This window comes from Schistocerca piceifrons, chromosome X (genome assembly GCF_021461385.2).
Source record: "Schistocerca piceifrons isolate TAMUIC-IGC-003096 chromosome X, iqSchPice1.1, whole genome shotgun sequence".
Lineage (NCBI taxonomy): Eukaryota > Metazoa > Arthropoda > Insecta > Orthoptera > Acrididae > Schistocerca > Schistocerca piceifrons.
In genome coordinates, this window is record NC_060149.1 from 974,844,857 (window position 1) to 974,870,829 (window position 25,973).

Consider the following 25,973-nt stretch of genomic DNA (forward strand, 5'->3'; position numbering starts at 1 on the left):
CATTCACAAACAGCATTCCAGGAGGTGTTTTCCTACAGGATAACACTTGCTCACATACTGCTGTTGTAAGCCAACATGCTATAGTGTGTCAACATATTGCCTTGGCTTGCTCGATAACCAGCTCTACCTCCAATCGAGCACATATTGGACATCATCTGATGACAGCTTCAACCCATCCACAAACATCATTAACTGTCCTTATATTGGCCAACCAAGTGCAACAGGCATGGAACTCCATCCCACAAACTGACACATGACACGTGTACAACAGCGTACCAGCATTTACATTTACATTTGCAGTGGCTTATCTCACACTCACATTGATCTCTGATCTTGCAACATTAATCACTTTACATACGTTGTCTCAACAAATATATTCCTGGTATTTCATTACTCTACATTAATTATTTTTTGGTGTTGCAAATTTTTCTGTCAATGTACCTGGCCTTTCTTTAACCATCCCTGGTGCAATGCAGAATTCTCTTCCCAGTAGCGAGAAAATGCCGTTATTCCAATTTTGAAATCAGATAAATTGCCTCTTCAAACGGACAGCTGTCGTCCAGATTGTTTACTCAGTGTCCTGCAAGTTACTTGAACATATGGTTAGTCGAAGGCTGTATTGTGTCCTTGAATCCCCGGATCTTTGGCTTCGATCCAGGGTGCTTTTCGCCAAGGGCGCTCTACTGAAGATAATTTAGTCCACTTGAAGTGTGCTATCTGAACAGCTTTTGCTCAGCATCAGTTCCTTGTTGCAGTTTTCATTGATCTGCATATATATCTTATGATACCACATGGTGCCATAACGTCCTTGCCACCTTAAAGGAGTGGGGCCTCCATGGCCCACTCCTGATTTTTATCCAGAACTTTCTTCCATGTCACACTTTTTGGGTACAGGTTGGTGCCTCCTGTAGCATCCCCCCCTGCAGGAGAATGGGCTTGCACAAGGTTCTGTTTTGAGTGTCGCTCTCCTTTTTGTGGCTATCAATGATCTGGCGGCAGCTGCATGACATATGGTGTCCCCATCTTTTTTGTTCGTCCGCGACGGCTATTGCTGGAGGCAGAATGCAGGGAGCAATACACCAAGCACAATCCTGGGCTTTCACTCATAGCATCCATTTTTTGGCTGCCATGACCTACGTTATGCATTTCTGTCATTGTGTTTTTTAGGACCGGTCTTTGATGACTAGATGACATGGCTTCCCCATCTTTGTCAACTAAAGCAGACATGTAGGTCGCACCTGAATGCTCTTCTATGCCTCAGCGACACCGACCGCGGTGTGGTCCACTCTACTTTGATATGGCTGTATGCAGCATTGGTGCAGTCACACCTAGATTACAGGAATCTCTCATATGACTTTTTATCAGCTTCGACATTACGTCTGGATTCGATACACTATTGTGGGGTAAGACTGGTAACAGGTGCCTTTGGACTAGGCAGCAGTTCCACTATTGTGGGTTCTGCACCATCAAAAATTGATGGCAGCTGCTCGCCCATTGTTCCCTAACTGTCATCTCCTCTTTCCAGATACGAGATCTACCTCCCAAAACGGCAACACAGGTCTGGGGTTACGATCACCAAGTTTGAGTCTTGGTCCAGCACACAGTTTTAATCTGCCAGGGAGTTTCATATCAGTGCACACTATGCTGCAGAGTGAAAATCTCATTCTAGAAAACTGTTTATCTGTAATTCTCTTTACATATTGGCTATTTTCTTCACATATGCGGGACATGGTCTCATCTGAAAAGTGAAAGCAAGCCTGTAAAAGAAAGGGGGGGGGGGGCAGTTCTCAATTCTTGAGCAGTGACCCTCTTGGTTTTTTTTTTTTTTTTTTTTTTTTTTTTTTTTTTTTAAAAACCTTTGCAATTTGGGTGAGTTTATGTTCAATCCTTGCACCCAATTTACTCTTTCATCTACCTACTTTTTTTTCTCGTCAAGCAGAACGATATTTATGCCCGTTGCTTAATACCTGTTTGTATCACTTACAATGCTGGTATTTATGAATTTTTTTTGCATTTGACTCCGGAAAGACCATTTATCTTTGTAGTGAGGCCTTGCCAACAGCAAATTTTCTGGATGGAAAGTCGCTCAATCTGCTCATATACTTTAAAATTTAAAAGTAAATCTAGCAATGCTAGAAAGTATACAAAATACTGATATACCCATTTTCAAGTTGTTGTTTAAAGATTCGCGACTTTTAAAACTTACGTAGATTATCTTTTTGATGATGGAACTTTACATAAGAAGTTATTAAGAACATTGCGAATATCACATGACGAACAATTGAATGACTAGAGCAGTGTTATCAACCCTCATTCATTGACACATGTAATAAATTCATCGAGGCAGTGAAGTCCAGAGCTGTTGTAAAAATTTCTGAAATTAAAAGTGTATATTACCTAATGAAAGTATTATTTTGGGGTGAAAGAACACAATAATTATTATTTTTGGAATGTAATAATTCACTATGGCTTCATTTTAATTCTAATAAGTTTCACACTGTAATGAAACATTGTCTAAATGCCTCTCTCTCTCTCTCTCTCTCTCTCTCTCTCTCTCTCTCTCTCTCTCTCTCTCTCTCTCATTTGTTATAACTTACCGCTGTTATTTTGTATTTGTATTGCAGTCATTACATTAAAATTGGCTATATTGATTCTGCAATTTATACTATTATGTTATTGCTAAGAATTGATTTAAAGAATAAACGTATATATTTATTTGTAAGATATTGTAAATTTATACCACTGGAACTCTTTCAAAATATTTAATTGCGTAATACTGCCAATAAATACAATGACTTTCTTTCTTCTGTTTATAATTGTAATAGATGTTGGACACTTTGACTCCAAGTATGTTATACAGAAATGCAGTGATTTTTTACAAAAGGCAAAACTATGTGTTCGAAGAATTGTGGAGAGGAGGGTACGTGATGTATTTTAAGTAGGTTATAAAGAGTAACTATAACAACATAAACAATAAATTATTGATAAAATTATTTAATTGAATAGATAAAAAATCTACTCACCAAGCGGCAGCAGAACATACACATAAAAGACTGTTGTGATTGGCAAGCTTTCGGAGCCTGTGGCTCCTCCAGACAGAAGCGTTGAAGGGGAAGGAAGAAGGGTAAAGGAAAAGGCCTGGAGAGTTCCAGGAAAAGGTGTAGATATTGGGAAAGTCACCCAGAACTGCGGATCAGGCGAAAAATAGAAACGACACATGTCATATACCAGCTATTATGTAAACACTGTTCAGCTTTCTACATCTGCATGACTACCACCAAATTATCAGTCAGCATAAATGGGCATAGGCATAGTGTATATACTGGAAACTCGCAATATCCTGTTGCAGAGCATGCTCTACAACATGGCATACGTGACCTCGGCACTTGTTTCACCACACATGCCACCTGGATTCTTCCGCCAGACACCAGTTTCTCAGAACTCCGCAGGTGGGAACTAGCACTACAACGTGTCCATGGTTCTCACCACCCACCTTGCCTTAATTTACGTTAATTTCTCCTGTCTCAGCTTTTCTTCACTGTAATTACTCTTTGCTTCACTCCGATTTAGCTTTCTACATCTTTCATTGTCTTTTCCGTCTATTTTCACTGCCCCCTCCCACAGCTGTTGCATACAATACTCTTAGCTTCTCACTCTTATTAACTCATGTACAGTTTTAGTAGTAATCTCTGTCTTGCATATTACCCTGTCTTCCACCTTTAAGCTCTCAGGTTTCCGAATCTTGCCGGATGCAGTCCCCAACAATTAGTCTTTCCTTCTCATCCTGTACGGTAAGTCACCCATGACCCACGGTTGTGGGTAACTTTCTCAAAATCTACCCCTTTTCTTAGACCTCTCCAGTCCTTTTCCTTCACCCTTCTTGCTTCCCCTGCAACCCTTCAGCCTGAAGAAGGAGTCACTGGCTCCAAACGCTTGCCTATCACAACAGTCTTTTATGTGTGTGTTCTGCCACTGCTTGGTGAGTAGATTTCTTATCTATCCAATTAAATAATTTTATAAAGAATATCTGTGTGTGATGTTTTTATTGGTATACAACTTGTTATAAACAAAACTTATTTTTACCATTTAATATGTTTCCAGATATTTACCAGTGGTAAAGATTAAATTGGGTTGATTGTACTTGGTTCTGACAAGACACAGAATCCACTTGATTACCCAAATGTGAGTGTGGAATTTCCTCTTGCACTGCCTACATGGCAGACGATATCCTTTGTGGAGAAATCTTTACATGAAAGTGAAATAAAAACGGATTGGATAGATGGTGTTGTTGTTGGCATGCAAGTCTTGAAAGATGAGCTAGAGTAAGTATTTAAAGCTGTCTGTTTCATGACATTCCTGGAACATGTTCCAGAATGTGTGTTACACAAATTACAGTGACATAGTTGTGACTTTATAAACTTGAATCAATATGTTTTTGTAATGAAAAAGAAACAGAAGGCACAATACCTGCAGAAATAAGAAATTTTTTTGTGTGATTTTGCTGTATGAATGTTTTTTACAGTTTTTCAGCTCAATATTTAAGGAGGTATTGATACAAGGCTTTGCCAAAAATCCATCTGTCACCTACAATTCCAGCCCTGTCACTGGCATTCCCTACCCCACAATATGACTGGGCCACCATGAAAGCAGCCACATCATTGTCAAATTCACTGAAACTACTGCATAGCAATTTACTTGAGTATGGCTGCTGTTGTGGTCTTCAGTTTGGTTTAAGCACTGCGTCAATACCTTCTCTTCATAGCACTCGGAGGTCGCGATCTGCGACTGTTTTTACAAATGGCAAGAGAACTTTTCCTCTAGTTGCTTGTTTTTCAGTGAAAGATGCAAATATTTTAGAATGTAGTGCCTTATGTACATCTGTTAGAATAGCCACAAGGTCTGAAAGTTATTTTCAAATGATTGAGGTCTTCTACAGAGTATTGAAATTCTCAGATTCTGCCAACCTGGTCCACCAATGTCTTACATTCTCCTCTTCCTCCATGGATTGTTTCCAGTATTTGGAGATGAAACATTAGGCAGCAAAACGTGCCTTATAACCAAAATCTAATGAACATATAATTAAATTAACCAAAGATGTAATGTTGCACTCTCAGGTAAGACTGATCTTGAATGCAAAGCCAAAGTGGAAATTAAATGTACGCTGCAACATTCATCTCACTTTTTGTTATTGAAATTATTCACAGTGCCATAGGGAGAACTGAGTTTATGTGTTTTATAGAGTCAGGTACACGCTGTGGCACAGGGTGCTGTCCATTATTCTCCTGACTATGATGTGCAGGAATGGTAGTCTTCCTTCTTCTTTGGTCTCCATAGTGAATTTGATTTTGTGGCGTGTGGAGTTCAGATGTACAAAGAAGTCAAGAAGTTTGTCTCTTCCATGAGGCCAGATGACAAGTGTGTTATCCACATAACAGAAGAAGAAGAAGAAGAAGAAGAAGAAGATGGATTTCCATTTGGATGACATCAGCGCCTCTTCCTCGAAGTGCACCGTAAACATATTCACAATCTCTGGTCAGAGTGGGCTGCCTATTGCGACTCCATCTGTTTGCGGGAGGGGGGTGTGCCACGAGTCAGTGAAGTGGGAAAGTTGACCAAGTAATATGCGTGACGTGTCATACCTCGACCGATATTGAGAACAGAATAAAAAATTCAGAGGCATTACTTTTCAGCACTCCCATGCATATTCTGTATGCAAGAAAAAGCTTATGGAGCAGGTTTCTCATTCAGAAATTCTATTTCAGTGTCGGTTGTTTACACGAAGTCCGTGTTAAGCATAATGGAAGAAGGAGAAATGTTTATCAGCATTCCAGATTTGGCAGTGGCAGGCTCATGGTCTGCTGAGGCTCTGGTTTATTGTTTCACTATATTGCTGCTTGCATTGCTCAGAATCTCATTTTGTGCGAACATAGAATTGGTAGGTTCAGGAGGACCATGCTAAATGCCTTGCAGGGCCTCAGTAGTGCCACCCAACTAGCACCTGAGAGGGCAGACAAGTGTTCACTCATGCGTACGTGATCCTGCAGTGAAGTTGTGTACATTTAGTCAGGAAGTGGGCTTGTATACAGTGAGACAAGTATCCACACAGACAATGTGATGGCATCTGGAGCAGCACAGACTGTCTAGCCCTTAATGCAGCTCTAGAGAGAGGTGAACTGACAGCGGTGCAACTGACAACAATGCCAGACACAGGAATGGCACTGTGTCATCGTATCAGATGAGTCTCGGTTCTGCAACATCGTCACAATTGATGTACTTGTGTGTGGAGGCTCTGATGCCAACAGACCTGGCCACATTGTACCTGTCATTCTCATGCGGGTCCAGCACGTGATGTTATGGTATGGGGTGCAACTGGATACATGTCACAACCTCTGGTTCACATAGCCAGTAATTTGGACAGCAGCCATTGCATTTGTGTTTTATATTATTTTTATGCTATCCTAACCAGATTGGACTGTGGTGTCATACAGCATAAAATATCTTACAACATGTTGAATCAGTGATGAGAAGTGTGGAACAGCCAGCAGGGGAAAGATGTTGGCAATGAGACAGCTTTTATGTAGAACAGCAGTACAGTGTTTCACAGTGCATAATGCTTCCGCAGATTGAGAACAAAATGTGTGGTTTGCTTTCATCCATTTTCACAAACATAGCCTTGAAAAATAATGTTGACATTACTGTGCATTCACTCTGAGGCATATTGCACTCTGAGAATGTTCATCGAATTCAGTTACTTTGTATTATATTTCAGTAACAGTGACATAATAGCAAATTTGACTGTATGAGTTTTTATGGATTTTTTTTCCAGAGACACCCTACCATTTCTTCAGATTTCTTTAATTTGGGTATAAATCCTTTCCAGCATATATGCTGTACACAAAATGTTGAACATAAAATGTAGCTATCTGCTGATTTAACATCTTGCTGAGTATACCAGTACAATGTTTTGTTGTAACAAATAGTTCAATGTATTTTACACACTTATAAACTTATTTATACATTTATAGCAATTTATACCATTACATTAATGTTGTACCTTAATGTTCTGGAAGACGATATTATAAGGAGCCTCATACTTTTCCTGGATGATAGAGTTGTCTATAATGAATTATTGCCTGAAAAAAATCTGCACAAATTTGAGTCAGATCATAACATTTCAAATTGGTCCAAAGATAGGCAACTGAGTTTAAGTTTTCAGAAATGTAAATTGGAGCACATCACAAAACAAATAAAAGACAGTATTGTATGACTACATTATCAAATAATCACAGTTTTAATTAGTCAACTCATACAAATATCTGGATGAAATGAAATGGTGACATAGACTCACTTGTAGGCAAAGCAGAATGCAGACTTCAATTCATTGGTAAGATACTGGAAAATGTAATCAGTCTATAGAGGACATTGCTTACAAAATACTTGTGTGGCCCATTCTAGAATATTGCTTAAGTATGACCCATAACAAATAAGGCTAATGGCAGACATTGAATGTATACAAAATAGTGTAGCATGATTGATCATAGATTTATTTGATGCATGGGAGAGCATCAAGAAGCTACTAAAAATTGGAAATGCCAGACAAGTGAAGATAGACGCCAAATATATGACAAAACCCAACTTATGAAATTTCAGGAACCTGTATTAAGTGAGGTATTTAGGGATTATACAATAACCGCATATGTATCACTCCTATAGGGACCATGAAGGCAAGATTAATTACAGCATGCACAGAACCATTTAAAGAATCATTCTTCCCACACTCCACATGAGCATTGAATGGGGAAAAACCATAATGTGTGGTACAACAATGTACTTTGTCGTACAACCCACAGTGGTTTATACAGTGTGCATGGAGACATGGAATCAGTTGACAGTAGCTGGGTAATGGTTCATATTGATTCCCATTTCCCTGTTGCAGTAGGTGATCTCATGCCTCTAATTATTTTTTCATTGCTATCTTAACTTGCATTCTTCAATTCAGTTTATTAACCCTTCTTATCTCTTTGTATTAGGGCAAAAGTACAGTTAACTTTTAAGGAATTTGTATTTTCAATTTATCAACTGGAGGTTTGTTTCATATGCAGCAGCAATGTTACAAATTATTTGTTTCAGTTTCTTTAGAATAATTTGCTGTTTCACAGGTGCCTTGAAGAAAATAAAAGATCTCAAAAGTGTCTTAATGACAACCGATGGCCTCATGTTGACAAGACAGCTGGTTGCCTTGCAGAGGGCAGGGCTTGACGGTCTGAACATCAGCTTAGACACCCTGCAGTCCCAACGCTACAACCAGATCACGAGGAGGAAAGGCTGGGAGCGTGTCATGGCTGGCATAGATCTAGCCTTGCAACTTGAATACGACCCTGTGAAGGTATTACTAGTGCAGCTGTCATCGCATGCAGACTTTCATAAGCAAAAGATATAAATCTGTTGTTAAGAATATCAATACAAGAATCACCATTTTAAAGCAGTACGCCCTCACCCTCGCCCCCATCACCGCTCCCACCCTCACCCCTGTCTCCACACTGCAGCTGTAAGTGAAGGAAGGTATATTAAGACAGAAGAAGTAAATTTTAGCTGACGATGCTAACAGTTTCATAGTTTATACAACATAAAAAAGTATGCCTTGCAAGTTTACCAATTAAATATCTTATATTTTCCTCCCAAGAGAGTCTTATGAGACTCAAGATCTTTACAGTTTCTCTTTTTTTCTTTTGTGTCTTTAGTTTAAAATAAGTTTCCTCTATTGTGGTGTTGTTTTGAAAAAATACTCGATTGTTTGGAAAAATTATTCTTAATTCTGTAGTCACACTTTTGTTGTGTCTAAGTACTACTGGTTTCAGTAGCAAGTACCAGCATCAGTTCATCTTATTATCAAAAATTTCTTTGCAGAATAAAAGCTGACCACTGTGGCCAAGCGGTTCTAGGCACTTCAGTCCGGAACCGTGCTGCTGCTACGGTCGCGGGTTCGAATCCTGTCTCAGGCAGGGATGTCCTTAGGTTAGTTAGGTTTAAGTAGTTCTAAGTCTGGGGGACTGATGATCTCAGACGTTAAGTCCCATACTGCTTAGAGCCATTTGAACCATTTTGCAAAATAAAAAGCTTCTGTACAACTGCAAACTAGACATACCATTTTCAGGGTGCAGTTCACATCTATTGAAAGCACAACAGTGACCTTTACTTTTAGTAGATAAGACACCTACAGGGGTAAGTGACTTGATGACTGCACACAAGAAGTTGTCATTTATTCCATATGTAGCTACCATGCAGACTCATATTTTGTATTAGTTTGTCCTTACTCTTCCAAAAGGTTAAACCTTGTCTCTGCAGCCACAGCTTTCTCTCTTCAGCAGTTGTCTTCAGCTCCATGTGTGAAGAAAATCCCATTCATTGATCATATTGCTTAAGTAGGATGTTCTCAGTCATCCCCTTGTTTTCTTACCTACGATCTTGCCTTCAGAAATGTTTTTTAAAAGATTATCGTCTCCAGTTAAGTGTCCAGTGTATTTTGCTTTGCCCTGGCCTATAACTTTCAGTGGTTCTTTCTTGTCTCCTATTTCCTTTAACTTTTCTGTCAATGCAGCTAGTTCTTGTACTTCTCCTCCAGAACCACATTTCAGCAGGTTTGAGGCGAGCTTTCTTTGGCTTTTCTAATGTACAGATTTTGCATCTGTGTGTCAGAACACTCCACACAAAAGTCTTTACAAATATTTTCTTAATGTGGAAGCTGATATGTTTATTCAGTTGCAGCTTCTTCTTATTTTGGAAGGAACTCTTCACCTGTGCTTTTCTTTTCTTGAATGCCTTGAAATATTGATTGTTTTCTTGCAAAATGCTACTGAGATAGTGAATTTCAGTCCCTTTCTTGAGTTGCTCATTGCCTGTTCTTGTGTCAGTCCTACCTCCACCTCCTTTCTTGTCTGTAGCCATAACTTTTGTCTTCTTTGTATTCATTTTTAGCTTTAGTTTTACCACTTCTTGATTTAAGGCCTGAAACATTTTATTTAGTTCCTACTCTGATTTACTATTGCGATGTTGTCAATCTGCAGTGTATATGCATGCAATTAAGTTTCCATATCGACATCATACTCCAAAAACCACTTAACTGTGTGTGGCAGGGGGTACGTCTCATGCCACCAACTGATCCCCTCTGCCTTGTTCCACTTGTGAACAGTGCTTGGGAAGAATGACTGTCAGTACGCTTCTGTATTAGCTCTTAACTTCTCAAATTTTCTTCTCGTGATCATTTCGTGAATTGTATATGAGAGAAACTATTATGTTGTCAGACTCTTCTCGGAAACTACTCTCTCGAAATTTGGGTAGTAAATCTTTCCGTGATGCACAACTGCTCTCTTATGGCATCTACCACTGGAGTTGCTGAGCATCTCTGTAATGATCTCACAGTGACTAAATGATCCTGTGACAAAACACTCCAGACTTCGTTGGATCTTCTTTCTCTCTTCTGTCAGTCCTACTGGGTAAGGACACAGGGGTAATTTGCATTCACTTAAGATTGTTCCTGTGAATCTTAGTCTGGCATCTGCTTTTCTATTGCTGTTTTATGTGGTCATTCCACTTTAAGGTTGCTCTGGATAGTTACTTCTAGATATTTTATGGTAGATTCTGTTTCCAGCAATTTGTCATTAATAGTGAAGTTGTACAGTATTGGATTTCTTTTCCTGTGTGTGTGTGTGTGTGTGTGTGTGTGTGTGTGTGTGTGTGTGTGTGTGTGTGTGATATGTTACATTTATTTATGTGCAGGGTCAACTGCCAGAGCCTGCATCATTCACCAATCCTCTGCAGGTCATTGTGCAAATTGATACTGTCTTCTGTTGTTGCTACTTTCTGATGGACAAGTGTAGTATCTGTGAACAATATTAAGGAGCCTCTGACACTTTCTACTGGATCATTTATATACATTGTAAATGTAATGGTCTTATCACATTTCCTTGGAGTATTCCAGAAATTACCTTTTGATTCTTGTCATCTTTTCTTTGTTGTTGTTATTACTTCCTTGATGAACATATTATGGAAGTAAGGTGATAGAAGGCACCCGTCTCTCACTGCCCTTCTGGTTTTCCTTCTATCATATCCAGTTCAGCACTCTGACTTTTGTATACACTCAAAATTAATCATCTGTCCTTCCACTTTGGACATTACTTTAAGGAATGATGATATAATGGTAATCTGTTTATTAAACAATATTTTAACGAAACACTATGCTTTCTGATCATATAGTGGCTTGATGATGGAATTTGATACTGAAAGTAGTAATCATTAGACAAAATAAAAGTGAAGCTATAATAAAAGAAAGTAATATTTTGGATCATGTCAGTTGTTGTTCCAAACAACAGCACATCAGGAATAGGTTCAAATGGCTCTGAGCACTATGCGACTTAACTTCTGAGGTCATCAGTCGCCTAGAACTTAGAACTAATTAAACCTAACTAACCTAAGGACATCACACACATCCATGCCGGAGGCAGGATTTGAACCTGTGAACGTAGCGGTCACTCGGTTCCAGACTGTAGCACCTAGAACCGCACGGCCACTCCGGCTGTCCAGGAATAGGTACTAAAATTATTTGTCCGCTGATGACCTCACAGCTTAGAACACTAAAACACAAATGTTAATTGTTTGTTATGTGCCCTGATAGAGTTTACAACTGTTTACAGTTCACGATTGGTTGTTGGAGATTGGGCGTTACTCACATAATGTATTTAGTGCACAGTGTAGAAAGAGGCAGTTTCCAGAAAAGTAAACAAGTGTAAAGGCAAAAGTTTCATGACAGGATGTTGTGTCACCATACTTGGAAGACAATTATAGCCAAAGACAGAAATTTAGAAGAAACTGGCTCATTTGAGCTGCGGAGACCTAGTCGAGGATTCTCAGTAGATAATTGTTAGCACAGTAGAATTTACAAAGAGACAATGTCAGTTCGTGTGAGGGAATGTTGATTGGTAAGTACCTATCAGCTTTCTCATAAAACTCACAATTTGAAGAATACACATCAAGGAAAAGGTAGAAGTCCAACAGTGTCAAATCTAGACAATAATATCGGTCATCCAACAATTTTGCAAAATCCCCAGTTGTACTTACTTTACTTAATTACTTACTTACTAACCTACTCAGATTTGCTGTGTACCATACAAGGAACTGGTTTCCACTAGTTCACTCGATCAGCTGCCAAGTTCTCACCTTCCTCCAAGTCCATGCATTGAAGATTCATTGCAAAAGTTCCAGGTGTTAGAAGGACTTCCTGTACATCTGTATCTGTCCATTGATTTCCACAACAGTGTTGATTTTGGGATTCTTCCACCTTACATGCGTAGAACATAACCTGCAATCTTCAGTCTTCTTTCAACAATAATTTTGTGCAGGCTGTCTAGACGTTGTATTCTCAGCACTTCATCGTTTGTAACTTGGTTGGGTTAACATCTTCAGAATTCATCTCTAGCATTGTTGGTGAAAAATATGGAGACTGTGTGCTGATTTTACTGACATTTTCCAAGTCTCACACATATAAACGATAAAGGAGTACAGTCAAAGCTTTGTTGACATATTACAGACCTAATTGCCATATGGACTGATTTTCCAGTTCTGCTGGTGATTTCTGCATCTGTGACCTCATTATTACATATAAAGCTACCGAGATATGGAAATCTGTCAACATCTTGTAGTATCTTCTATTGCACTGTAATCGGGGAAGAGATGAGTAATTTCCACTTACTTTGCACATTCTGTTTGCCTTATCTCTATTAATTTTTAGCCCTACACAATAGGGCATTTAATGAGAAAGCAGATAAAAATTAACTTGATGCCTTCCAAGGAGACGGTCTCTACTAAGTCTCCACTCCTTCAAGTCTGACTATGTAAGAGTAGACCAGACATGGTTTAAATTCAGAGAAATAGTATCGACATCAATTAAGAGATATATACCAAATAAATTGAAAGGATACAAAATAAATTAAAAGGATGGTGCACAAAATATGTCAAAACTCAGCTGCAGAAGCAATGAAAAAAAGCATGTAAAAGTTTAAAAGAATGCAAAATCTCCAAGATTAGCGATGTTTTACTGAAGCTCGAAACTTAGGGTGGGTTTCAGTGCAAGATGTGTTTAATAGTTCCCATAGTGAAACTTCGTTTTGAAATCTGGAAGAAAATCCAAAGAGGTTCTGGTTGCATGTGTAGTACACCAATGGCAAGACGCAACCAATACCTTCACTGCGCAATAGCTGTGGTAATGTTACTGATGACAGTGCTACTAAAGCAGGGTTACTAAACACGGATTTCTGAAATTTCTTCACCAAAGACAACAAAGTAAATATTGCAGTATTCAAATCAAGAACAACTGCAACTGTGAGTAACTTAGTAGTAGCTCTCCTCAGTGTCATAAAGCAGTTATGTTTCTTTCAGAGAATGCTGATACAATAGCTCCATTAGAAATCATATATAGCCACTCATTTGATAAAGATCCATACCTAGAGACTGAAAAGTTGCTCAAGTCATACCAATGCTCAAGAAAGAAAAGAGGAGTAATCTACTAAATAACAGATTCATATCACTAGTGTTGATTTGCATTAGGATTTTGGAGCATATATTGTGTTTGAATATTATGAATTATCTCAAAGATAATGATTCATTGATAAATAGCCAAGATAGATTCAGAAATATCGACCTTTTAAAACACAGCTAGCTCTTTAGTCACACAAAGTAATAAGTGCTGTCGACTTGGGATCTCAAATTGATTCCATATTTGTAGATTTCCAGAAGACTTTTTGAAACAGTTCCTCACAAGCATTTTCTAATCATATGGCGTATTGTCTCAGTTGTGCAACTGGATGTGTGGTTTCCTGTCAGAAAGGTCACAGTTCATAGTAATTGATGGAAAATCGTCAAGTAAAACAGAAGTGATATCTGACATTCCTCAAGGAAGTGTTATAGACCACCTGCTGTTGCTGATCTACATTAACAATTTAAGAGAGAATCTGAGCAGTCCTCTTAGATGATGCTATCATTTACAGTCCTGCAAATCATTTACTGTCTTGTAAAGTGATCAGATGATCAAAATGAACTGCAAAATGATTTAGGCTACCTATCCATATGATGCAAAAAGTGGTAACTGACCTTAAATAATAAAAATTGTTATGTCATCCGCATGAGTAGTAAAAGGCATCTACTAAATTTTGGTTACATGATAATTCACGCAGATCTAAAGGCTGTGAAGTCTACTGAATACTTAGGAATTACATTTACAAATAACTTAAATTGGAATGCTCATATAGATAATGCGGTGGGAAAGCAAACAAAAGACTGTGATTTAATAGTAAAACATTTAGAAGATTAGGATTACTAAAGAGACTATCTACAACTATACTTGTCTGTCCTCTTTTGCAGCATTCTGCATGGTGTGGGATCCTTACCAGATAGGACTGACAGAGGACATCATTTAAAAGTTCAAAGAAGGGCAGCTCATTTTGTATTATTGGGAAACAGGAAAGTGCATGCCACAGATATCGCATGTGAATTGGGGTGGCAGTCATTAAAGCAAAATCATTTTGCTGGAGCAGGTTCTTAAAATTTCAATCATCAACTTTCTCCTCCGAATGTGAAAATATTTTGTTAGAGCCCTCTTATATAGAGAGAAATGATCTTGTAATAAAATAAGAGAAATCAGAGCTTGTACGGAAATATTGAAGTGTTTGTTTTTCCTCAAATGCTGTAGGGGAGTGGAATGGTAGATAAATAGGTTGAGGGTGGTTCTCTGAACCCTCTGCCAGCATTTAATTGTGAATTACAGACTAGTCATGCAGATATAGATAATGTAGATAGGCTTTCAATATTGCGCACTGATTCTCTAATGTTATACATTGCTCAAATACTTTCGTGGTGCTTTGGAGTGACCCCTTTAAAATAACACTTTACCAGTCTTCTTAATATGTATTTTGGTAACCAGGTTGATAAGAAGTTACAACAATACTCTCTTATTACTCCCCAGTTTTGGGTTTTATTAATGAACAAAATCGACACAGTGTTCCATATCAATTACTGGCTGAAGTTTCCTGCTGATGGAACCAATATGATTTTCTGTGTTTCTGAGCATACAGGTTGTGTACGCTGTTTGGAGTCTGGTGTATGCTGAATCAAATGTTTTTATTGTTGTGATCTTCCATCTGAAGATTGGTTTCATGGAGTTGCCCATGCTAGCCTATCCTGTGTGACCCTCTTCACCTCTGCATAACTACTGCAGCGTACAGTAACTTGAACTTGCTTACTGCAGTCAGTTTTTGGTCTCCTACAGTTGTTACCCCCATTATATTCACAGATGACCACATATTGTGGAAATTGCATACTGTAATGTAGGATGCAATAATAACGTATGGAAGGTTTCTGTTGAAAATTACAAATTATTTAGGAATAAAGGAGATGGCTCACCAAAAGGCAGAAGCACTGTCTCATCGATAGGCACACGAACAAAAGATATGTAGAATGAGATTTTCACTGTGCAGTGGAGTGTGCACTGATATGAAACTTCCTGGCAGATAAACACCGTGTGCCGGACCAAGAGTCGAACTTGGGACCTTTGCCGTTCGTGGGCAAGTGCTCTACCATCTGAGCTATCCATGCACGACTCACGACCCGTCCTCACAGCTTTACTTCCGCCAGTACCTCGCCTTCTACCTTCCAAACAAAGGTACATTGCTTGGCGAGCTTCCAGAATGCACTTTCTTTTTCTAGCTGTAGGGAAAACATGCGCGCGCGCCCACGCGTGCGCGCACACTCACACACACACACACACACACACACACGTTCTCACATGCGCATGCATGTCTCCTTATGCTGTGGTCGCTCAACTGCCAGCTCTTTACTGGCCCACGGTGAGTGTTCTGGAGTGAGGTATGGCTTTAGAGTGGGGTAGGATGGGGTGGGTTGAGGCAATGTGAGAGATGGAGAGAGATGGGAGGGGTTTGGAGGGAAGCATTTAGTGGCTCGTGGGAGAGTGGGGAGCCATCTGTGGGCTAGCTAGGGGTGCAGGTAGAGGGTTCAGGCGACAGACAGCTGGGCACTCATAGACTAGGGTGTGACGTGAGATAACAGCACACAACTAGCTGATTTGGGGGGGGGAGAGGGGGGGGAGTGGCGTGTGTGTGGGGGGGGGGGGGGGAGGCAGGGGGGCTGGGAGTTAACTTGGATTTAGGCCAGGAAGCAAAGGATGCGCTGTATGGCTACGAAAGTTGAGTATTCTTAAATAAGATCAGCTGGTGCCAATGTATTGGAAAGTAACTGGCACACAAAGTGCAATTGTGGCTCCTTTTTCTTTGTGAAAGAAGAAAAGAGACAGAAATCGTCTCATTAGCGAAACAATGGCAAGAGACTACTATTTCTTGTTACTTACACTGCTGCTTTCTTTGATAATGATCAACAAGAACCAAATAATAGACTGTGTATGAGAGAACATGTTCTGAACGAGAGTTTGTTTCATTTGTATAACATTTTATTCCATCATAGATGCTGCACTTACAGTTTCATATATGCATTGCAGCAGCAGACACAATAAAAGTAGCAATCAGCAGTGCTTTGTTTGTTGAATGGGCGAAAAATATGCCACTGTCCCAGTTCCACATATCCCCAAAATTTGATTCTGCCAAATTCTGTACTCTCTGAAATCGAATGTTTAATCCAAAGATGAAAGTGAACAAGTTTGATGCACTATTGCTAATATTGTTTATTACTCATCTTGCTGAATGAAATGCATACCGTGTCCTTTCTGAAAGGTTTGCAGAAGTAATGCACATACACACACACACACACACACACACACACACACACACACACACACACATGCGCGCAAATGCAAATCACACATACATGACCACTGTCTCTGGCTGCTAGGGCCAGACTGGGAGCAACTGCGCATCATGGGAGAAACAATGGTCATGTGTGTGTGTGTGTGTGTGTGTGTGTGTGTGTGTGTGTGTGTTTGTCCACTTTGGAAGAAGACTTTCTGATCGAAAGCTTACGTGTTTAGTAGTCTTTTTGTTGTGCTTGTCTGTGACCTAACATCTCCTGTATACTGTGAATAGCAATGTATCTTTTTTATAATATGGTCATTATTCCAGCCTAGATTTTCTATTGTTTGTTTCCTTTTAAGACCTTATAAAGACAGTTACTGACAATTTCTTTTTTCTTATTGGAGAAAAGTAAAACCATATGGGGGCCAGAATTAGATTGTAAATGAATATGGAATAGAGTATTTTTATTCTTCCTGTATGCAGTGTCACACTTCATTTCTGGCAGCACCACCTTCTCAACACATGACTGTCCCCCACCACCTCACCATAGTCTTCAAGTTATATCCTATAGCACTTCTGTGTGGACAAATAGATGAAGGATGTAGTTTAAAACAGTATAACTAAACTTAAAAGTCAAACTGCCCTTTTATAGAGACTGCCATCATTATTTAAACATACTAAACAATATCAAAACAGTCAAAAGAAATTTTTTTTCAAAAGAGCAGAAAATTGTAGTGAAATTCATGAAAGGATTGTTTTAAATTGTTATATCTTAAATCAATAAGTATGTCAGCATTTCCCAGGATTTTCTGGCTTAATTAAGACTAGGTCATGCCACCACAGTGGTCAGACAGTGGACTTGCCTTCGAGAGGACAACGGACCCGAGTCCCATCGGGCCACCAAAATTTGGCTTTTCCTCGATTTCCCTAAATGATTTAAGACAAATTCTGGGATGGTTCCTTTAAAAAAGATGACATTCGGCTGAGAAAGCTAATTTCTGTGGCAGGTCTGATGACACAGTGCTGGTGGAAGCACGAGTATTTCAGAGCACACCATTCATCGCACATTGTTAAACATAGGGCTCTGCTGCAGACAACACCTGTATGTTCCCATGTTGACAACACTGTTGAATTACAATTTCTGTGGCTCAGGAGCATTGAGATTGGGCAGTGAATCAATAGAAATGTGTCATCTGGTTGAATCATTCATGTTTCGCATTACACCTGCTTGGCGGTTTTGTGCAGATACACTGTCAACAGAGTGAATTGGTGCTTGAAAGGTGCACTTTGCTACAGACGTAGGCCAGTGGGAGCAATATTATGCTATGGAGGACATTCACCTGGTCTTCTGTGGGTCCTGTGGTAGTAACTGAAGGCTCCATAACAGCTTTGTTCTGTGTGAACATTATTGTGCACTGTCCGCACCCTGTCCCTAATGAAGGTGACATGTTTCAACAATATGACTTTCAGTGTCACGAGGCCAGAATCAAATTCACCCCTTCTGAATCTGATGGAATACATCTGCGATGCTATCAGATACCAGTTCTGCACCCAGAAACCACTGATCTCCAATTTATGGGAATTACATGACCTGTGCTTAGACATGCGGTGCTGCATAATGCTGGGAACATACCTCACATAATGCTGGGAACATACCTGAAATTTGTTGAACTTGTCCCACACAAAATCACTGCTGTATTGTGTTCCAACAGTGGACAAACACATTATCAAACAGGAGGTCATAGTGTTTTGTCTCATCAGTTTATATATTCAATGCTTGAATGAAAGGTGTGCTCTTTTCCTTTTTTGTACCATTGTGTGTGTGTGTGTAAATAAGGATGTTCTACCATTTAGGCTTGTTTATATGAAGGCTGTCAGTGTTACCACCTGCACAGATACTGAATGCTCTTTTTGTGAAGACCTTTTATCTTGAGAACACTTTTAAAGTTGTTTCACAAATGGCAGCACAGTTTCAAGAAAGCTTCTTAATTTAATGTAATAGTTAAAATAATACCTTCAGCAAAAGATGTGTGCGTTGGAGTGGGGAAAAAGATTGGAGATGTATGCAGTTTAATTTTTGTAAATTGTTAAGAAGGTTAACAGCTTGGCATGCTAAGATAAGTTCAGACATTCTCTAAAAAAAGAGAAAAAGATTAATTTAACAGAATCAGTGAGGTATACAAATATAACAACAGACTTGTAGAACCATTATTTTGTAGGTTAGATTAGATTAGATTCAGCTTTTGTTCCAAGACCCAAAACATGAGATGATTCTCATGGGTGAGTAACATGCCAGAAAGTATAACATAAAAAATATAAAACATTTGAATACCCTGATCGTTTGTCAGGAGATTGTCAAACTAGGTGAATACAATACAAACTGGAACAGCTAATATTTTCAGAATTGATACGCTGTCAGACTCAAACATTGTTATGCACTATTAATAAATTTATCAAACAAAAAGTACATAATTTTGACTGTTATGACAAAGTGCTCTCAGAACTGAAATCTAACAGACATTCTTATTTAAGCTGGCCTAACAGCCACTGTTAAGATATTCATCTATAGAGTCTTTCAAACTCTGTTTAAACCATGCTTTATCTGATACCAAGTTTTTAATGGTGTCTTTCTTCCACAGATAAATTGTGTTGTAATGCGAGGTTTTAATGAAGATGAAGTGTGCAGTTTTGTGTAGTTAACAAAAGAGAGTAATGTTGACGTAAGATTTATCGAGTTCATGCCTTTCAGCGGCAACAAATGGAATGATGGGAAGATGGTCTCATTTAGTGAAATGCTCCAAATAATTAGAAAGCAGTGGCCTAATTTTGATCCTCTTCCCAATGGGCCCAATGATACCTCAAAGGTACGTGCAGTATTACATATGAACATACACTGAAAATAATTTAATGTTTATGACTTACTACCAATCACAAGAATACTTCACATCTGCTGGTGGTATGAGAGATGGACTGGTTTAGTTATATATTTCTCATCCCATTCAGTAAGTCTGTCCTGGCCTGGGTTTCTCTGTAGCTTTTCTGCAACTCTCCCCATTTCCTAAACCTTGACAAACCTTTTCTTTCTTCCCTTTTCCTTCCCCTTCATTGTTTCTGCCAGAAGAAGAAGCCACTGGCTCCGAAAGCTTGCACATTTCCGTACCTTTAAGGGGAGTTAGAAGGGGAAAATATTCTTTTTCACTTTTTCGGGTTTTTATCTGATTATAAAATTTGCAATTTTCCAAATAAAATGATATGTATATTACTTATAAACTTGCGTGGGAAGTATTTTATTTTATTTTCTAAAATATAATCTACACCAGTTGAAAATGTTAAAATTTTTACATGCATTATTTCAAGACCTAATAAAATCGGTAATTTTTTATATACAGGGTAGTCCATTGATCATGACCGGGCCAAATATCTCACGAAATAAGTGTCAAACGAAAAAACTACAAAGAACGAAATTTGTCTAGCTGGAAGGGAGAAACCAGCTGGCGCAATGGTTGGCCTGATATAAGGCACTGCCATAGCTCAAACTGATATCAACTGTGTTTTTTAAAATAGGAACTCCATTTTTTATTACATATTCGTGTAATACGTAAAGAAATATGAATGTTTTAGTTGGACCACTTTTTTCGCTTTGTGATAGATGGCGCTGTAATAGTCACAAACATATGGCTCATAATTGTAGACGAACAGTTGGTAACAGGTAGGTTTTTTAAATTAAAATACAGAACGTAGGCACATTTGAACATTTTATTTCGGTTGTTCCAATGTGATACATGTACCTTTGTGAACTTATCATTTCTAAGAACGCATGCTGTTATGGCGTGATTACCTGTGAATACCACTTTAATGCAATCAATGCTCAAAATGATGTCTGTCAACCTCAATGCCTTTGGCAATACGTGTAATGACATTCCTCTCAACAGTGAGTAGCTCGCCTTCCGTAATGTTCGCACATGCATTGACAATGCACTGACGCATGTTGTCAGGCATTGTCGGTGGATCACGATAGCAAATATCCTTCAACTTTCCCCACAGAAAGAAATCTGGGGACATCAGATCCGGTGAACGTGCGGGCCATGGTATGGTGCTTTGACGACCAATCCACCTGTCATGAAATATGCTATTCAATACTGCTTCAACCGCACGCAATCTATGTGCCGGACATCCATCATGTTGGAAGTACATCGCCATTCTGTCATGCAGTGAAACATCTTGTAGTAACATTGGTAGAACATTACGCAGGCAATCAGCATACATTGCACCATTTAGATTGCCATCGATAAAATGGGGGCCAATTATCCTTCCTCCCTTAATGCCACACCATACATTAACCTGCCAAGGTCGCTGCTGTTCCACTTGTCACTGCCATCGTAGATTTTCCGTTGGCCAATAGTGCATATTATGGCAGTTTAGGTTACCGCTGCTGGTGAATGATGCTTCATCGCTAAATAGAATGCATGCAAAAAATCTTTCATCATCCTGTAATTTCTCTTGTGCCCTGTAGCAGAACTGTACATGACGTTCAATGTCATCGCCATGCAATTCCTGGTGCATAGAAATATGGTACGGGTGCAATCGATGTTGATGTAGCATTCTCAACACCGACGTTTTTGAGATTCCCAATTCTTGCGCAATTTGTCTGCTACTGATGTGTGGATTAGCTGCCCCAGCAGCTAAAACACTTACTAGGGCATCATCATCTTTTGTTGCAGGTCGTGGTTGGTGTTTCACATGTGGCTGGACACTTCCTGTTTCCTTAAATAATGTAACTATCCGGCGAATGGTCCGGACACTTCGATGATGTCGTCCAGGATACCGAGCAGCATACATAGCACACACCCCTTGGGATTTTGATCACAATAACCATACATCAACACGATATCGACCTTTTCCGCAATTGGTAAACGGTCCAATTTAACACGGGTAATGTATCACGAAGCAAATACCGTCCGCACTGGCAGAATGTTATGTGATACCACATACTTATATGTTTGTGACTATTACAGCAGCTGGCCAGAGTGGCAGAGCAGTGCTAGGCACTACAGTCTGGAAACGCGCGACCGCTACAGTCGCAGGTTCGAATCCTGCCTCGGGCATGGATGTGTGTGATGTCCTTAGGTTAGTTAGGTTTAAGTATTTCTAAGTTCTAGGGGACTGATGACCTCAGAAGTTAAGTCCCATAGTGCTCAGAGCCATTTGAACCATTTTTGACTATTACAGCCCCATCTATCACAAAGCGAAAAAAGTGGTCCAGCTAAAACATTCATATTTCTTTACGTACTACATGAATATGTAATAAAAAATGGGGATTCCTATTTTTAAAAAATGCAGTTGATATGAGTTTGACCTATGGCAGCGCCATCTAGCAGGCCAACCATAGCGCCATCTGGTTTCTCCCTTCAAGCTAGACGAATTTTGTTCTTTGTAGTTTTTTCATTTGATGCTTATTTCGTGAGATATTTGACCCGGTCACTATCAATGGACTACCCTGTAGAAAGCTGTGGATTGCTTTGTTATGATGGTTAAGTTATGTGTTTGTATTGGTAGCAGTGTCAAAAATAGTATCGTATCTTTTCATAGTATAAACATGCTTTGTATATCGAAGTGCTAACGTTTTTCCGAGGAAAAGTGACGAATAGACTGGTAAATCTCTCAAAAAGTATGACTCCAAAATGAAGTGTTTTTAAGAAATGTGGGTTTCATGGTAATAAAATTTTGAATAAAGAGAAACATTGTATTCAGCATGTGGTGTGTGAAGTTACAGACAATGAAATACTGGCAAACTCATGAGTATCTAGAGAAACACCCATTAGTGCTTCGAAGATTAAAATAAAACATAGTGATAACACAGTTATCTCAAAACAAACCTCATGTAAACGGTAGGTTAGGTTATATTCTGATATATTTACACATCCTAATAGGGATGTTATGTGAATGTGTGTGTTGTATGTATGTGGAGGGCCAGTTAGTTTACATGAAGACATTGAGGTATCAAATGGACTAGCCAGGAAACTTATCATTAATTCTGCCAGTTGTAAATATACTCATTCACTTTGGAGTTCTGATAAGTGTAAAGATAATTATTTTAAAATAAATATTAGGTGGTGTTATGGATTGAGAGCTATTGGCAAAGGACACACTGCAGCAGAAACAATGTGTGTCGTGATGTATATGCCACGCCCACTTTGTAAAATGGACAAGTATGCAGGATTTATTGGAGCTGCTGTGAAATCAGCTGCATGTGAGTCAATTAAGGGTGCTGCAAATGAAGCTGCTGAAATAAACGATGGTATGATTGACATATCAGTAGCTTTTGGGGCACTTGGTAGAAGTGCAGCTGCAGTTCTAAGAATTCTGTTGCTACAGTGACCAGTGTGGATACTTGAAAGCTAATAGATTTCCAAATTTTAACCAAATATTGTTATAAGTATATGTCAGGGAATGAAGAAGGGCATATCTGTGACAGAAATTATGAAGGACAACTAGTCGTACGGAGGCTTGTGCAGCTGTTGAAATTTATAATCGATCTGTAAACTAAAGGGGAGTGTGTTACACTAAGTTCTTAGGTTAGACAGACTCAAATAAATATAACAGTGTAGTAGCCACTCAGCCTTATGGTGAGAAGCTTATCACAGAAATGGAATGTGTTGGTCATGTCCAGAAGAGGATGGGTACCAGATTGAGAAAATTGAAACAAAGTTTGAGAGACAAGAAACTTTCAGGTGGTAAGACCATAAGAAGCAGGCTGACAGACAACATGATTGATGAACTACAACAGTATTATGAGATTGCCATTAGAAATAATACTGAGGATTTGTTGAAAATGAAGCAGGCAGTATGGGCTACCTTCTTCCAGAGACTGTCAGCTGATGATAAACTAGTACACCATCTTTGCCCTCCTGGATCTGGTTCATGGTGCAATTACCGCAATGCCCAGTACTCAAACAGGTCATACAGCCATAAACATTCTATCCCAGCAGCAGTTGTGGATATCATAAAACCTGTTTACAGAGACCTGGCAATCCTGAATTATTGAAGAAGTGTCTGCATTGTCAGACTCAAAATCCCAATGAGTCGTTCAATAATCTTATAGTGTCAGTGTCATCGTAACTGCCGTCTGCGTCACGTCTGCTGTGCAGCGAGCTACGCTAGTTTAAGTGTTAACTCTATTTTTCTTACTTGTCACTTCTTCTTCCATGTGTTTTTGCTTTTAGGAAGCTTTAATTGTCGAGTGCTAGTAATAGTGTTCCATAGATTTTGTGTTTGTTTTGAAAACAGTCAGAGAGAGTTCGTTTAGTCAGCCATAGTGCCAGTAGTGCTAGTGTTTGTTTTGAATACAGTCCAGAGACAGGTAGTGCTATTTTCATTGTTTTCTACAGGAAGTGTCTAGTAACCACAATTTAGTCAACTATCAGCCGCCTTTAGTGAATTAGCAGTCTAGTTATAAGTTGATTAACTCTCTACAGTAAATTGATTTCTTAGGATGGATAGGATGTGAGACTGCTGTGTACGGACACAGGAGGAGCTGGCCACTGTTCGCGAACAGCTGAACGTGTTGATGGCCGTGGTTAGCCGTCTTCTGGCTGCTGCCTCGGAGTGTAGTGGCAATGGGGAGTCTGGTGCGTTGCATGGTACACCCCAGGTGTTACATGCTTCACCCACTGACCCTGCTGTTGACACATCTTTGCGGGTACCGGGCGCGGTTGGGCCACTCTGTTCGCAAGGGGAGTGGCGGGTTCAGCGGCGTTTGTGGCGCACGAGGCGGAGGGTCAGTGTGGAGGCTGGCCGTGTGGCATCGTCCGTTCTGCCTGTGAGTGGACATGTGGCCACTCCTTCAGCAAGGTCCGAGCAGGCACATGGGGGGGGAGGGGTTTATTAGTTATTGGGAGCTCCAACGTTAGGCGGGTGATGGAGCCCCTTAGGGAAATAGCAGAAAAGTCGGGGAAGAAGGTCGGTGTTTACTCTGTCTGCTTGCCGGGGGTCTCATCCGAGATGTGGAGGAGGCCGTGCTGGCAGTGATAGAGAGCACTGGGTGCACCCGACTGCAAATTGTTGCTCATGTCGGCACCAATGACTCCTGCCGTCTGGATTCAGAGGTCATCCTCAGTTCTTACAGGCAGTTAGCAGAGTTGGTGAAGGCGGAAAGCCTCGCGGGGTGGAATCTGAGCTAACTATTTGCAGTATCGTTCCCAGAAACGATAGTGGTCCTCTGGTTTGGAGCCGAGTGGAAGGCTTAAACCAAGGGCTCAGACCACTCTGCGGAGATCTGGGGTGCAAATTTCTCGACCTCCGCTATCGGGTGGAGAAATGTAGGGTCCCCCTGAATAGGTCATGTGTGCACTACATGCAGGAAGCAGCTACAAGTGTAGTGGAGTATGTGTGGAGTGCACATGTGGGTTTTTTAGGTTAGAGAATTCCCTCCCTAGGCCCGAAAAGACACCTCCTGAGATGCGGAAAGGTAGGAATAGACAAAATGCAACAGGGAATAACAATATTAATGTGCTAATAGTAAACTGCAGGAGCGTCTATAGAAAGGTCCCAGAACTGCTCTGATTAATAAACGGTCACAATGCCCACATAGTACTAGGGACAGAAAGTTGGCTGAAACCAAATGTAAACAGTAATGAAATTCTAAACTCAGATTGGAATGTATACCGCAGAGACAGGCTGGACAGTGAAGGGGGAGGCATGTTTAAAGCGATAAGAAATGCAATAGTATCGAAGGAAATTGACGGAGATCCGAAATGTGAAATAATTTGGGTGAAGGTCACGGTTAAAGCAGGCTCAGACATGGTAATTGGATGTCTCTATAGGCCCCCTGGCTCAGCAGCTGTTGTGGCTGAGCACCTGAAGGATAATTTGGAAAATATTTCGAGTAGATTTGCCCACCATGTTATAGTTCTGGATGGAGATTTTAATTTGCCGGATATAGACTGGGAGACTCAAACTTTCATAACGGGTGGCAGGGGCAAAGAATCCAGTGAAATTTTTTAAGAGCTTTATCTGAAAACTACCTTGAGCAGTTAAACAGAGAACCGACTCGTGGCGATAACATATTAGACCTTCTAGTGACAAACAGACCTGAACTATTTGAAACAGTTAATGCAGAACAGGGAATCAGCGATCATAAAGCAGTTACTGCATCGATGATTTCAG

At 39.8% G+C, this 25,973-nt stretch overlaps 1 protein-coding gene and 1 pseudogene across 1 annotated transcript in view; one reads left to right on the forward strand and one right to left on the reverse strand.

The window, feature by feature from the left end:
* LOC124722829 (molybdenum cofactor biosynthesis protein 1-like) overlaps positions 1-5,002 on the reverse strand; it is a 57,029-nt gene extending 52,027 nt beyond the window's left edge. The window contains exon 1 of the mRNA XM_047247951.1: positions 4,985-5,002. Coding sequence (XP_047103907.1) covers positions 4,985-5,002 — 18 coding nt within the window. The remainder of the gene's footprint in view (positions 1-4,984) is intronic.
* Positions 5,003-5,099: 97 nt separating this feature from the next.
* LOC124722830 overlaps positions 5,100-25,973 on the forward strand; it is a 45,144-nt pseudogene continuing 24,270 nt past the window's right edge.